The sequence below is a fragment of the Canis lupus genome, chromosome 25, assembly GCF_003254725.2.
Source record: "Canis lupus dingo isolate Sandy chromosome 25, ASM325472v2, whole genome shotgun sequence".
Classification (NCBI taxonomy): domain Eukaryota; kingdom Metazoa; phylum Chordata; class Mammalia; order Carnivora; family Canidae; genus Canis; species Canis lupus.
The window spans coordinates 7,824,212-7,839,204 of NC_064267.1; the positions used below are offsets into that span (position 1 = coordinate 7,824,212).

At 40.5% G+C, this 14,993-nt stretch overlaps 2 protein-coding genes and 1 long non-coding RNA gene across 10 annotated transcripts in view; 2 read left to right on the plus strand and 1 right to left on the minus strand.

Annotated features, from left to right (window-relative positions):
* ZAR1L (zygote arrest 1 like) overlaps positions 1-14,993 on the plus strand; it is an 88,556-nt gene that overhangs the window by 51,715 nt on the left and 21,848 nt on the right. The gene's annotated exons all lie outside the window — the stretch shown is intronic.
* The window catches only part of FRY (FRY microtubule binding protein), a 428,614-nt gene that overhangs the window by 16,643 nt on the left and 396,978 nt on the right, over positions 1-14,993 (minus strand). For 7 of the 8 annotated variants that reach the window (XM_049101157.1, XM_025462552.3, XM_049101154.1 and 4 more), the window contains 3 exons: positions 12,738-12,887; positions 11,507-11,605; positions 9,357-9,440 (listed from right to left, as the gene is read on the minus strand). In XM_049101157.1, coding sequence (XP_048957114.1) covers positions 9,357-9,440; positions 11,507-11,605; positions 12,738-12,887 — 333 coding nt within the window. Of the gene's footprint in view, positions 1-9,356; positions 9,508-11,506; positions 11,606-12,737; positions 12,888-14,993 lie in introns of those variants that run through there. The other variant, XM_049101159.1, reaches the window with a different exon arrangement.
* LOC125753619 (uncharacterized) lies at positions 419-7,074 on the plus strand. Its single transcript, XR_007405855.1, has 2 exons — positions 419-3,279; positions 3,640-7,074. It is a non-coding gene; the product is annotated as an uncharacterized LOC125753619 (long non-coding RNA).

Consider the following 14,993-nt stretch of genomic DNA (forward strand, 5'->3'; position numbering starts at 1 on the left):
CACAAAACTTTTAAATGATTAGTATCTTCAAGCATGAAGCCTCACCACTAGTGACCTCCCCAATCCCTCCCCCTGTCCTCCAAGGGTCTCTTTCTGGCCTCACCTGTTATTAATATCACATGAGTTGGGCACACTGATGACTATTCTGCTTTTTGAGTAGTTTTTTGGACCTTGGCCATAAAAATCTTTCATAGGTTTCAAAGCTAAATATGTGAAAGCCTGTGATGTAGATGACACAGTCCGAAGTATTTACTATTTTCAAGAAAACTTTATGCTGGGGCAGCCCCGGTGGCTCAGCGGTTTAGCGCCTGCCTTTGGCCCAGGGTGTGATCCTGGAGACCTGGGATCAAGTCCCACATCGGGCTCCCTGCATGGTGCCTGCTTTTCCCTCTGCCCGCCCCCCGCCCCCCCCGCCGTCTCTCTCTGTGCCTCTTATGAATAAATAAATAAAAAAAATCTTAAAAAGAAAACTTTATGCTTTGATGTTTTTATAACCAAACCTTAAGTACTGAAAAAACTGCTATTTTTCTGTTTTCCAAAACACAGCTGTAATCCAAGAAGTTCATCAGATCAGTTAAAGCAGAATGTCCTCTGTTCAATAAAGGCAAATGAGACTTTTTGACTCCAGCTTGGTGCTGAGGAATTTCATTGTCAACGAATTCCTCCCACTCAGTTCTCAAGGCACAAAACTGTATTTCTTGGGTGATGGCCAACTTGACGCACACCAGTTTTCTGTATTCTTAAACGCTCCTTTTTAGGTAGGTTGGTGCAAGCCGCCTTGATCTTTATTATCTCAGAATCCTTCCTAGGCCACAGGCTGGGGTCTTGTCTGCATTTAGAACTTCCAAAAAGATAGTGAAAAATGCCCTTTGTGGGGGGCGTATTATGGAATATGTTAAAACGTTTTATCCCTCCTGTACTGTTTTCTGTATCCAAGTTTTAAGAATAATCCCTTCATAAGTCTTTTTTAAAAATTTTAAAAAGATTTTATTTATTCACTCATGAGAGTCACAGGGAGAGAGAGACAGGCAGAGACACAGGCAGAGGGAGAAGCAGGCTCCACTCAGGGAGCCTGACATGGGACTTGATCGCAGGTCTCCAGGATCACACCCTGGGCTGAAGGCGGCGCTAAACTGCTGAGCCACCCGGGCTGCCCCCTTCATAAGTCCTTTATGAATGTATTTATGTTTTGGTGACTTAAGATTCTTTTGAAAATGTCATGGTAATGTCATTTTATTTGGTCATAAGGATTTTCTTCAAGCCTTGTTCCTGTACTGCTAATATAACTTTATTTATAAATTGGGTTTAGAGGCATGTTTTCTCAGAATGAGAAAAAAATATCAAGAAACAAAGACATTAAGAAATGATAATAGAGGGTAGCTTAAAAGCCCAGAATAATCTAATTTTTGTTCATTAACAGTATCATAGCCATTCTTGTTTTTCTGTATGCTGCTTTGAAATGAGTTCTATGCTTATGACGTAGACAGGTAAAAAAATCGGAGAAATTTTTACCATGACAGAAGCTATAATGTACTGTAATAGCTATTATTTTCATCATATTTAATCTCTGAAAGCCATTAGTTTAAACGGGATCAAATTTAGACAACCTAGCCTAATGCTGCAGCTTCCTTACCCAATAATACATAGATGCGTCTAATCTCTTAAGTAGGTATAAACAGTATGTGCTTGCCTGTTGCTAGTATCACTTGAGTCTGGCACACTGATGACTATTATGTTTGCTGAGTAGTTTTTTTGGATTTTGGCCATGGATATCTTTCAAAGCTTTGAAAGACAAATACCTTTAAGCCTATGATACAGACTACACAGCCTGAGGTATTTACTATTTTAAGAAAACTTTAAATTCATCAGACACTTTCTTTTAATCAGCGCAGGGAAGAGGATTCCTTACACAAGAGTAATTGACTCTATCTGGAGGATGATGTTTAATGGGTTATAGTTCAACTGCAGAAACTGCAACTTGTCTTGTTCAATTTGTATAAGAACAGAGGTTGCAGGCTTCTTGTTCATTGATTATGCAGGGACGGGAAGGACCTAACTGAGAGGGATAGTGTCCAAAAAGACCTAGTAATTGGAATGATGATTTGAATATAAGATGAAATGTAGTAGGGCTAAATGGAAATTATTACACTTGAATCTGAAGAGTCAAATGTTCAAGTTGTCCTCAGAAATACCTGCTGAATTAGGAGTGTGCCAACTAAAATAACATAATGAGTGAAATGGAAACAGCTCCAGCTTTGCCGGGGCCAGCTCTGCAGGACCCAGGAGGTGAGCCATATTCATTAGTTACAGGGCTCAGACTCATGGTGCCATCCTAAGCACCTGGAGCTGGGGTTCTCCCCAACCCATATTTCTGTTAACTTAAACTAGCTAGTGATAGCCACTCTAGATGAATTCCACAGGAAGGGGAAACCCAAATTCTTAATCAGAAGTGCTGTTTTAGGTCATGAATAGTTTTGTTCCTGCGCTTGTGCAGGCTGAGAAAACATGGGTAAAGCAGTTTCTGCAGATCACACTCCTTGTCTTATGTTCTAGTCAGTGTATGCTGTGTGTTATTCTAGGAGAATGGCTATTATAATGACCCAGAAGCCTAAATCATTTACTAATCATGCCTGTCTTTTAAAACAAGCCTTCCCTCAAAAATTCTTCCCAAGTATTAGAAACACTATTTTTAAGAAACTGTTTTTTACATACACTGAGAATTCTTGAAAGTACACCCGAGTAAGCAGGTTGAGCAGACAGGCACTTGCTTGCGTCTTGTATACATGGAGATGTTTCTCACACAGGCAAAGGAATAACACTCTCAAGCAGATGCTAGTGGGTGGCCCCTTTTTCTTGAAACATACAGCCCTGTCTATCTGGCTTCCCCATTTAGAGGCCTTAAGTACAGAGATACATTTTTCTATTATAAGGAAAACAGCAGTCCAATCATGATGATTGGCACCCAGCTCTTGCCTTCAGGGTTAGGAATTCAATGTGCAGTGGGAAATGGTGGACAGCAGACCAGAGGGGCAAGCTCGCAGCTGCCCTGTAAGAAGGCAGGCCCCATGTCGCTGGCTCTTCTTTTTCAGAAATGGCATACTGTTGTAAAATTTTTATTTATTTATGATAGGCACACAGTGAGAGAGAGAGAGAGAGAGGCAGAGGGAGAAGCAGGCTCCATGCACCGGGAGCCCGACATGGGACTCGATCCTGGGTCTCCGAGATCGTGCCCTGGGCCAAAGGCAGGCGCTAAACCGCTGCGCCACCCAGGGATCCTGTGTGAGTGATTTTAATTTTAACTTTTGTTAAGTTTTTTTCTCATTTAACTTTTAATGCGTCTCAGAATTGTATGACAGATTTTTTGGTCAAGTTGTTTCCATTAAAAAGTACCGATTTAAAAAAAACTAATAAAAGTGCTATACACACACAGCCATACACACACACAAAGACAAATGGTCCACAAAACATTCTCCTTTCCTTCTGAAGGTTTTACGATACATTGTTATCATTAACCAGCTATTAAATTTAAATTGCCAATTGACACAAAAAGTTCTGAGACCATTCTTCCACCACTGATTAAGATTGGGGTGGCAGGTATTGGGGATAATATTCATTTAGCCTTCTGCTTGGCCTTGCCAGCTCCAGCTGCCTTCTTGTCCACTGCTTTGATGACACCCACAGCAACCATCTGTCTCATGTCACCAACAGCAAAACAGCCCAGAGGAGGATAGTCAAACTCTCAACAAACACAGGCTTGCCGAGAACCATATCAATAATGGCAGCATCACCAGATTTCAAGAACTTGGGCCCATCTTCCAGCTTTTTTCCAGAAGGAAGATCTATCTTCTTCCTTAGCTCAGCAAACGTGCAAGCTATGTGAGCTGTGTGACAATCCAGCACAGGTGCATATCCAGCATTGATTTGGCCTGGATGGTTCAGGGTAACGACATGAGCCATGAAACTGGCTGCTGCCATTGGTGTCACCAGTCACATTGCCACAATGAACATCTTTGACATATGTTCTTGACAGTAGAGTCTACACTGTCCCCAGGAAGAGCCTCACTCAAAGCTTCATGGTGTATTTCAGCAAACTTCACTTCAATTGTAACACTGACTGGAGCAAAGGTGACCACCATGCCAGGTTTAAGAACACCAGTCTCCACGTGACCCACAGGGACAGTACCAATAACCATCAATTTTGTAGACGTCCTAAAGATGCAGATGCAAGGACTTGTCAGTTGGTGGACAAGTTGGTGGCAGAATGCAATCCGGAGCTTCAAGCAGTGTGGTTCCACTGGCAATCCCATTTTTATGGGTGACTTTCCATCCTTTGAATCAAGGCATGTTAGCACTTGGCTCCAGCATGTTGTCACCATTCCAACCAGAAATTGGCACATATGCTGCTGTGTTGGAGTTGTGACCAATTTTCTTAATGTAGGTGCTATATTCCTTAATGATTTCCTTGTATCTCTTCTGGCTCTAGGGTGGCTAAGTGGAATCCAATTTGTTAACACCAACAATTAGTTGTTTTTCACCTAGTGTGTAAACCAGAAGGGCATGCCACAGGTCTGCCCATTCTTGGGGAAACCTGCTTCAAATTCACTAACACCAGCAGCAATGATCAGGACAGCCAGTCAGCCTGAGATGTTCCTGTAATCAGGTTTTTGATAAAGTCTTTGTGTCCTGGGGCATCAGTGATGGTCACACAATACTTGCTGGTCTTGAATTTCCACAGGGAGATATCAGTGGTGATACCATGTTCATGTTCAGCTTCAGTTTATCCAAGACACAGGCATACTTGAAGGAGCCCTTTCCCATCTCAGCTGCCTCCTTCTCAAATTTTCGATAGTTCTTTTGTTGATCCCATCACATTTGTAGATCACACGACCAGTAGTGATAGACTTTTCCGAATCTACATGTCCAGTGACAATGATGTTGATGGGAGTCTTCTCCTTTCCCATTTTGGTTCAGGTTTAATGGTGGTTTTCACAACAACTGTGTTTTGGCAGGAAACCCGTTGCTAGTGATTTTAATTTTTAAATATCAGGCCAATTAAGAAAATATCATACAAGCATAATAAAACATGTCTGTGAATGGGGTTACAAGTGTCCAGATCACCTGTGTAACCTTTCTACATTATTTTGATGTCTGCAACTTCACGTTAAGAATAAAAGAGAAACTGGATAACAAATATTCCACACCTAGCAAGGAGTTATACTCTCTTCTACAAACCATTCCACAGTGACTTCTCACTTATGCCACATGTTTGGAATGACCAGAAATCAGCTTGTGGCAAGGACCAGATGGCGCTAGGTAGGGCTTGAGAGTGGGAAGACTCCATACACCTATGTGTACACACTCTCCATTCTGGCAGACTGACCTAAGATCTCAAGAATTTACTTTGCTAAGTTCAGTAAACCAAGTACTAATCCTTTCCTAAAGACACATTTCTCTGAAACAGAAACACTTGTGTAACAATCATTGGCATGGTTATTCTGCAATCTACATTCAGACAATGATTCTGTGAATCATAAGGTCACTTTTCATCCCCATTCCATTTGTCTCCATGCAAAGGATGCTCAGAGTAACTGACAACTTCAAGGTGTTCCAGAAAACAGGGAACCTGACTAAACAAAAGAGTTGGAGAGAATCACTTGAGGATAAACTGTGCTCTGAGGTCAAACACTTGTTGGGTTTTACTTTGGGAGAGAAACAAATAAGTAGCTCTAATTGGCAAAATAATACCTGCCAACTCTGGACATAAGATCATTGTTTCATTGGAGTGACAACATCATCCATGGTCAAGGCCCATCTTTAGTATTGTGTAAAGATTTCCCCCTCATTTGCCCTGATAGCCCATTTTTAGCCTTGAATGTTATTTGTGATGGGAACACAGTTGTCTTTGTCTCTACAGTCCCCACTGTGCCCAGCCAGACCTCACATTTAGCAGTGGTTTAGGTAAGGTGGGTGGGATTAGAGAATGTGAGGTTTAAGCTGCATGCCCAGTGGCCAAATTACTTCCAAAGTCTACTAACAAAACAGAATTTAACGGGGTATCCCAGTGATTTAAAGAAATCACCCAGCCTTGCCTGATTCACCCTCTCTGAAAGATGGTATACAATTTGCTTTCCAGGCCAGCTTCAACCTCAGAATTGTCATATACAAAGGGCCAAAAGCATCTTCTTCAGGACATCTGTTCATGTGAGTTCTCTGGTCATCAGTGTGTCCATGAGCCATGCAGGGGAACTGTAATGCACTGAGCTAATGCCAGTAATGGGAAGAGAGCAAGGTTGGTTTTGCAAAAATGCTGGACACATCAGACTCAAAATTTGGCCTTCTGTTGACCTTTTCCTAACAAGCCCACTCTCTGCCCTGCTGGGTGTTTTATGCAGGTTCCTAAAACCATACAGACATTTAGACAGATGCTGGATATTCTCCTCTAGCTGTTTTCTATGTGTATGTTTTTACCTTTAAACTAAGTTAGAGTAAGTTTGCCCTCTGGGAGACGGGAGAACCTGGCCTGGAGAGGTAGCCTCTTAGCTTCAACTTTCTTATCTGGGAAAACTATTCCAAGGACTGCTGTAAAAGATCAAATGAGATTATATATGTACGGTGCTTGAAAACTATTAGTTTCTTCTTTCCATGTTTGTATTCTCAAGGCTTTATTATAAAGCTAACAGAGTTGCCACGTAGAGATACTTGAGTGAAGAAATGAAGTCTAAAAACAAGAAAAGGGATGAGAAGAAACAAGACTACAACATAGATGCACAGAAAGGGTGGGATGAGGAGGAAATGAAAAAGAAAAAACCAGCAAGAAGTGAAAAGGTTAAGCAAAAACAACAGAAATCTTTTGTGGAGGAACATGGAGAAGGAACAGGTGGGGCGGGGAGGAGCAACTGAACAAAAGAAACCCGCAAAAATAAACTATAAGCACAACAGAGACACATACTTGAAAACTGGAATGTTTGGGAAATAGGATAATTTAACTGGAAGTCCTGAGTGTGTAGATTTCACCAGGAAGCTATACACAAATGAACAAATAAATAAGAATTTTTTAAACCCTTGTCCTAAAAATCTGCAACGTATTAATGCATTTTCCTGACTGAGACTTGATTATAGAGAATATAAAAGATTTAGATGATTGAGGGTAAATGTTTAGGTAACTATTTTTATAGTCCATGAGACAAATAATACCATGAGCTGGACTAGGTTTTTGCTAATTGTAAGTCATAACTTAGTAACTTTTCTCTAGAATGAATTTATTTTAATAGCGGAGAATGGGGTAGGGAAGATTAGGCCTGGAATCAGAAGGCATGGGTCCTACTGGGTAGCTAAAAAAAATCTGTAACATAGCTGGTGTGTGTGTGTATGTGTGCGTGTGTGTGTATACACACACATATAAATTATATATATATATATATAATGCATACTGTATTTGCCATATTGCTTCTGGGGTATGCTCATGGCACTGAATAACCAGTGAAAATCAGTCACAAGTCATTTGAGGCAGCACATCACAGATGCATACACAGGGACTGATGGAAAGGCTAGAGTCTGTTGTAGTTTGAATGGCACATTCTGCTACACTTACGGGATACAGCTCATGTGATGTCATAAAACCCATATTTAAAAAATGTAATGTAGATAAACCATTTGGTATGTACATTTGTCTGTTTCCAGAAGTTGTGGCCAGTCCATGTTTTTGCCTATCACCTATCAACCATGAAGCTTTGGAGAAGTCAAGCTTATCTAGAATGGGGCTGCCGTTGCCTGCCTTGCTTCCCACACCCAGGAAGATCAATGACTTAGGGATATGCAAGTTTTCTGTAAGACACAGTGTGAAATATAAATGTGTCCTCAAGAAGGGCAGTGATGTGGAAATGCTACCCACATGTTAAAACCCTACCTAGATATTTGTCAGCCTTGTAGTTTGCTTGTTAAATCTTGTACTTCTTCACTAACACTTACCAAGGGGCTCTCACCTAGGGACTCACCCACAGTAAGGACAGTTACTCTTGGGACTACAAACTTGTTTAAAATAATCACTAGATTGAATTGAACCACGAGTACTCTGTTGAAAATTTTAATCCCTCTTTGTTTTGTTTTGTTTTTATACCTTAGAGAAGCACTGTTTCTAACATAGGAAGATGGTTTCTCATCTTCTGAAGGGTACAGAATCCAGAATGCTTTTTTCGGTAGTGGTGATGTAATTCCAAGGTAGCACCTGACAGGGCAGCAGCTTCCTCACCTGACTTCCCTAATCCACTCTGGCACACTTCAGCCTTTTTTTACAGTAGAATGCGGGAGCCTAAATCTGATGATCCCCACCCATTAAAACATTTCAATTGCGTACCATTGCTGTTAAGATAAACACCCAAGCCCCATACAGTCTGGCTTCTGCTAGCTTCTCCAGACTCTTAAACTTTTCTCCAAGTTGCTTTCTGCACTAGCAGCCACACAGGCTCTCTTCAGTTCTTGCAAAGGGCCATGTCCCCTTACTGCCTCAGGGCCTTTGAACAGGCTCCCTACTCACTCCCCTTCACTGGCTACCTCACTCTCCCTTCACTTGGCTCATATTTGAGATCTCCACTTAGATGGCACTTCCATGGAGAAGTCTTCTCAGAACTGCCCTCCCCATTTGATCAGGTTCCCTTGCTACCATCTTGCGTAGCTTATGGTTCTTTCCTTAATAGCACTTAGTGCCATTTGCACCTATATGATTTTTGATTAATGTCTGTCTCCCTGACAAGATTGGAACCTCCACAAAGGTGCAGGCTTGTCTGTTGTTCATTATCATATCCACCACGTGGACCACATGGGAGACACTTCGTACGTGACTGTAGAATGAATGATTTTAATCCATTCATAGTCTTCTGCCCCATTGCCTTGACAATACAGCACACATTTACAAGTTAGCTGGTCTGAGGTGTGTACTTAAAGCAATTCTAAATGAGAAGGAAAAAAAAATCTGTTTTAGAGTAATTGCTGAAAGATCACCAAAGATTTCTTTCACTGAAAACAGTGATTTGGTGAAGAATGAATGAAATTTGGTTTTATATTCTAAATGAAGAGCAGATTTATTAGAAAATGATTAGTATAGTTAAATGATGTCCAGCAAAAAAGATCATTTTTATACCTCTGGTTTTCCAAAAAAGATGACTCCCCTTCCACAAATCCCATCAACACACAGTCATGCTTGGCTTGAACATCGGTCTTACTCTATTGGCTTCTTGGGGATGTATGGGGTGACCCATTGTGTGTCTTCCTTTCTCATGCTTTGTGCTTCTTGGGTGGATCAAAATCAACACACGGTGTCAGAGCACAAAAAAAGATACATTCTAACAGATTTTTATTACCTTTTCTTCCGAGTCCCCTGGTTGACAGGTAATTACTCCATCTCTTGATCCTCCTGCAAATGTTGCCTTACAGTTTGCAAGCCACTATTGTCAGAAAGATGCAGACATAGGTAAAATCAGTGATGTCCTGAGAACATTTTTATCATCAATCCTGTCAGAGAAAATTGATTAAGCTTCTAATCACAGTACTATAAAATTTTGCTGTAATAACTTTTTGAAAGTATTTTTTTCTGGTTAAAGATGAACTATTTGAGATTAAACAATCTATTCATATGGGTTCAGTGATGCTCACTTACATATATAATTTCAACATTTCATTCATTCCTGGAGGATGGTTTCACCAGACCATTCATTCCTAATTTATGTATAAACTTGAAAAATCATATATACTTAGAAACCTTTCATATGATTGAAATTTGGAGAGAAAACCAATACTTCCTCACAGGCTGGGTGATTCCATGGACCATGCAACCTGACTCATGGCCCACCTACCTCTCTGTTATATTGGGTGGCTTCTATGAGGGCAGGTCTACCTTAATGTAAGAAAGGCTGTTAAAATAACAGCTCAGCTATTTAGAGGTTCCGCCATCCTTAAAGTATCTGGGATAATAAGTAATACAAATGTGGAAAGGAACCTCTGAGCACAAAACAGTAAGCACTGAAGAACTGAAATTCATATCTGACATCAAAAGATTAGTTTGTTCACCAAGTAGAAAGATTATTATTAACTGATGGAGAAGCTGGAAAGCCACGATCAATAAAGAGCCCCAGAAAGAGAAGACAATGGGAATTGTTATAGTAGCATGTCAGACAGAACTCTCACCCTTGGATAGGATCATAAAAAGATCAACAGCAACAATAACAACAAACAAAAAGCAAGTGATTTTATAATGTCTTCTGTGTGTGAGGCACTGGGCAGTTATATAGGTTATTTCTATTTTAAAGGTAATACTGTGTTGTGTTTAAAAGCATGGACTTTTGAATCTCATAGACCTGGGATTCAATACCAACTTTCCACTTCCTAGCTATTAAGGACAATAATAGCAACTCCAAGGTAGTTGTGAGCATTGCATGATTTAATTTAAGAAATATAGCTCTTATCAGGTTGTTGGATACCTAGATAGGACACAGAAAATGATACATGCTATGACTATTATAATTGTTATATCCTTATAACAATTCCACAAATTAGTTATTATCACTGTCTTATAGATGAATCTGAGATGAGGAGGTAAGTAACTTATCCAAGGTCACTAACCCTTAAGTAGCTGAGCTGTGATCTGAACCCACGTCCATCTGATTTCAAAATTCATGCCTTTTCTATAGTGTTTGGCATATTATAAGAAGTGTCCCACAGATATTACACACAATTACTTGTCAGAAATCAGGGGGGTTCTGCGGGTCTGGTTTCTGGATCATTTCCGTCTCTAACATTTTACAGTCTAGAGCTATGAAGGAAAAAGAGAGTAAAGAGCAGGAGTTGAGACCAAGAGAAGCAATGGGGTCAGGGAGAGGCAGCTACTGACAGTAGTTAAAAGGAAGAAAGAGCTGAGACCCACCCCATCTAGTTCCAGGTGAGGCAAACAGTGGGAGGAAGTAATTAACAATTGTTAATTGTTAATTACAATTATCTCAGATAAGTTAATGACATTGACAAGGAGATATATCAAGCAGATACCTATGTTTCCCAGTTTCTGGGTAGGGGAATTATGGGGTTAAAAATGAAAGCTGCAGGGATCCCTGGGTGGCTCAGCGGTTTAGCGCCTGCCTTTGGCCCAGGGCGTGATCCTGGAGACCCGGGATCGAGTCCCACATCAGGCTCCCTGCATGGAGCCTGCTTCTCCCTCTGCCTGTGTCTCTGTCTCTCAATCTCCCTCTCTCTCTCTCTCATAAATAAATAAATAAAATCTTTAAAAAAAAAAAAGAAAGCTGAAAGCCTCTTTTGTAGGCATCATTTCTGTATAATCCATACTGTTGACAGTTCTACCACTATTAAATTGGAATTGCAGTCCCTAACAGAGGAATAGATGAAATCTGTCTTCTTCTAAAGATCCTTTCATAGATTAACCACAACACCTCCCCAGGACTTGCACTGGTGGGGTTCATTTGATTTTAACTGAATGTATGTGCACAGAAACACAAAAACTTACTGAGAGAGTGGCTTCTTTTCTATTGTTGTAGGTATCCAAATATTCCTGCAGTTCTAAAACACTGAACTTGAGCTTGTCCAGAAGTCCACAAGAAAGGAGCTAAAGACAGGAAAATCATTTGTATATAAGCAAATAGAAACATAACCAGACACAGGCATGGCTACAGAGCTAGAAATGAGAAGTATATTTAGAAATAATGTAAAGTGGGGACCAGTGCCTCGTTTATAGTGAGTTGTACAATGTATAATTTTGCTCTACTATAAACTGCAATGGCAATTGAATACTAGCTCTCTAATCCAAATCTCCTATGAAAATACCCAGTTTTCTCTGTATTGGTACAGACACTCAAATCTTAACAAGTGTTCTGTAGGAGCCCACATTAAATACATCCATTTTATGCATGAACTGCAGTATCTTCATATAGTAAAACTCCAAGTAGTGTGAAAACAGAACTCCAAACAGACTTTCAAACTGATTTTATAGTTAATTTGAACTTTAATCATTTATGATAGAATGATTTCTCTTATTGTATTCCTTGCTGCAAGGTAGCTAACTACCAAGTTCTCGGAAAGACCAATTCTTCAGAGACTTTTGAAATCAAAGCACATCTGCATTGGTTCTGAACTCAGTAATTACTCAGCATATGAGGCGGTTGTGTGATATGCATGGGGGCATAAGCCCTCAAAGAGCTCAGCCATCAGGCAGGCTTAGAGTTTTATATTCATAAAGTCATGATTTAGTCAGCCAGAGGATGTTCTAATCAACCCTCAAACTCATCATTTGCAGTTTGGGCTGGATGAATCCCTCCAGGGGGTGATCAGTCTCTATCTGAGACTTGGGAGTGAGGAAAATGAGTACATATCACCTCTGAAGACCCAGCTGGCTGGCCAACCCGGCATTGTGGGGACAGTCTAGGTGAGCTCTAGAGGTTTACTCACCTATTCATGGCTGTCAAAACCAGAGCTATTGGAGAGAGGTGCCAAGGACACAGAGGGAGTACTGAGGTAGATTTTTCTCCTGATTCTCTGAAATGACTTGGCTTTAGCTAGTAACATACAGTCATTTCTATGCAGACTCAGGCCTTTGGGGGTCATGTCACAACATGGCACTGCTCGCAAATACCAACAGTATCTTTCAGACAAACCACAACACAAGGATGCTCCCTGGGGGTTCCACACCTTAGTAAGCTGGGCTGGTCATTTGCCACCAGAGCAGGATTGGGGGTACTCACAGTTTCAGCATCCACAAAGAGTGTAGGACATTCGGAGCAGGAGGTGAGCATCTGAGAAGAGCTGACAAACTTGGACCCAATTCCCCGGAGATTGTCTCCAAGGTAACTGGCAGCATCACAGGTTAGGAAGCAGAACCTTTTCTGAATATTCTGAAAGGCAGAATAATTATCATTTTTAAAGGGCAAGTTTTAACTTAGGCACTAGAAAAACCTATTTTGTAATCTTTATAAAAATATCAAATGAGCATGGGTCCTCAGGGAGAGGCGGAGGAGATAGGGAGTAGAGTGAGTGTTGGTCTTAAGTAAATAATCACCTAGTGTGGAAAAAATTTCTTCTTAAAGTGTCATTTTCCAGAATGTAGATGCTTCTATAATCTTTAAGTAAATGGTGCTTTTCTTTTTGCTGATGCTCAGAGCTGGTCAGCAGCTTGAGTCCTCCTCACTCGTCTGTGAGAAATTACTTAGAATACGTCAATGCATGCGAGTTAGGAAAAGTCATGGGATGTAACCCTTTTTTGTTCCCCAAGATCACAGCTTCTTGAGAAGGAGCACCAAAATAGTGCCATTCAAGCCTCTGAGAAGTGGAAGTAAATGCTACGTGGGTCTGGAATAATATCTCCCTCTGAGAGCAAGTCTGCTCTGGTGTCTGTAACTCTGTCCCATAGTGTTGCATATGTTGACTCATTAATCCTCACAACAGGGTAAAGAAATCAAGGTTCAGACATGACTTACCTAAGGTCATGCACCTAGTAAGTCACAGTGGAAGGGTGAGCCTGACCCCAGAGCTCACATTCCTTCCACAAATCTACAAATCTTCCTAGGAGCTAGTTTCTCCTATACTGCCTGAGGACAAAACCAGAATTAGGAAGAATCTGAGTCATTGTGTCTGTGTCAGTGCCAAAAATGGGAACATTTTTAAGCCCTTAAGCTTCCAACAAACAGTATCTTTTTAAAAAAATTTATTTAAATTCAATTTGCCAACACATAGGATAACACCCAGTGCTCATTACATCATGCCAACACATAGTATCTTTAACAAAAAGAACACAATATTTAACCAAAAAATAATTCCAGTCCTAGGCAATGGCTTTCCTCAAAGAGATGTCATATCTTTTGAGTTGTGGAATCTAATCCAGGAGAAATCCTCTCTGCCCCTTTGGGAGGAAAGCAGCGTATCTCCAAACAACAGAAGGCTGGTTCTTTATACTTCATATTAGAAAAATGCCAACTATGTTGTGTATTAATGATTTTTTACTTAATAAATGTGAAAAATCTGGCATAACACATAGCATACACGTGTCTTTGTGGTGTTAAGTTAGTTTTACGTGTAGTTAGGAAAAAGAAAAAAACCTGACTGAATGTTAGAGCAGAAAGGAACTAGCAGGGCCATGTCTAGCATCGTACACCTAGTTGAGCAGCAGAGCTGGGAGGAGGATTCAGGTCTGCTAAGAGTTTGGGATTCTTTCCATTTTATCTAAGGATAAGGTGAGGTCTGGGAAGCTCTCTGTCAGGGAACTTTAGAGCCTCTTATAAAGGCAGGTGATATTTAGGGGATATACACTCAGTTCTGTCCTTCCATATAAACACATCCTGTAATTGGTGGCACGGTATGATACAATGACAACATTCTAACAGAGAAGCAGCAGTAAGGACATAAGATGACTGAGACACTGGGAAAGATGTCCACACTAGACCATCAGAAATCAGTTCCTCGCTTTTAGAACCAAATTATTCTGGCAAATACTTCTTCTCTATCCTCTCCGAAACCCAACTAAATACAAGGGAAATGTGGCCTTCAGACTCACGGGAAAATGTTGGAAAACTGAACAGACATGGTGTGGACATAAGAACAGCTTAATAGACTGCATGCCTGAAATGTATTTCATTTCCAGCATATTTTATTAATACCTATTTTGTGACTAATATTGCTCTCAATCACATAGCATTGGATAACAATTGAGAGTTCTTAAGGCTACATGTGATATATATATATTTAAGATTTATTTAAGAGAAAGAGTGTGCACGAGTGGGAGGAGGGGCAGAGGGACAAGCAACCCAATGTGGGGCTTGATCCCAGGACTGTGGGATCATGACCTGAGCTAAAGTCAGACACTTAACTGACTGAGCCACTCAGTCACCCCAAGACTAAATGTAATATTAAAAACTGAAATAAAAGGTACACATTTGTATGGTTATTATTGCAGATAAGCTCCCTAGGGATTCATCTAATATATGAATGGAAAAATAAAGTCCAAA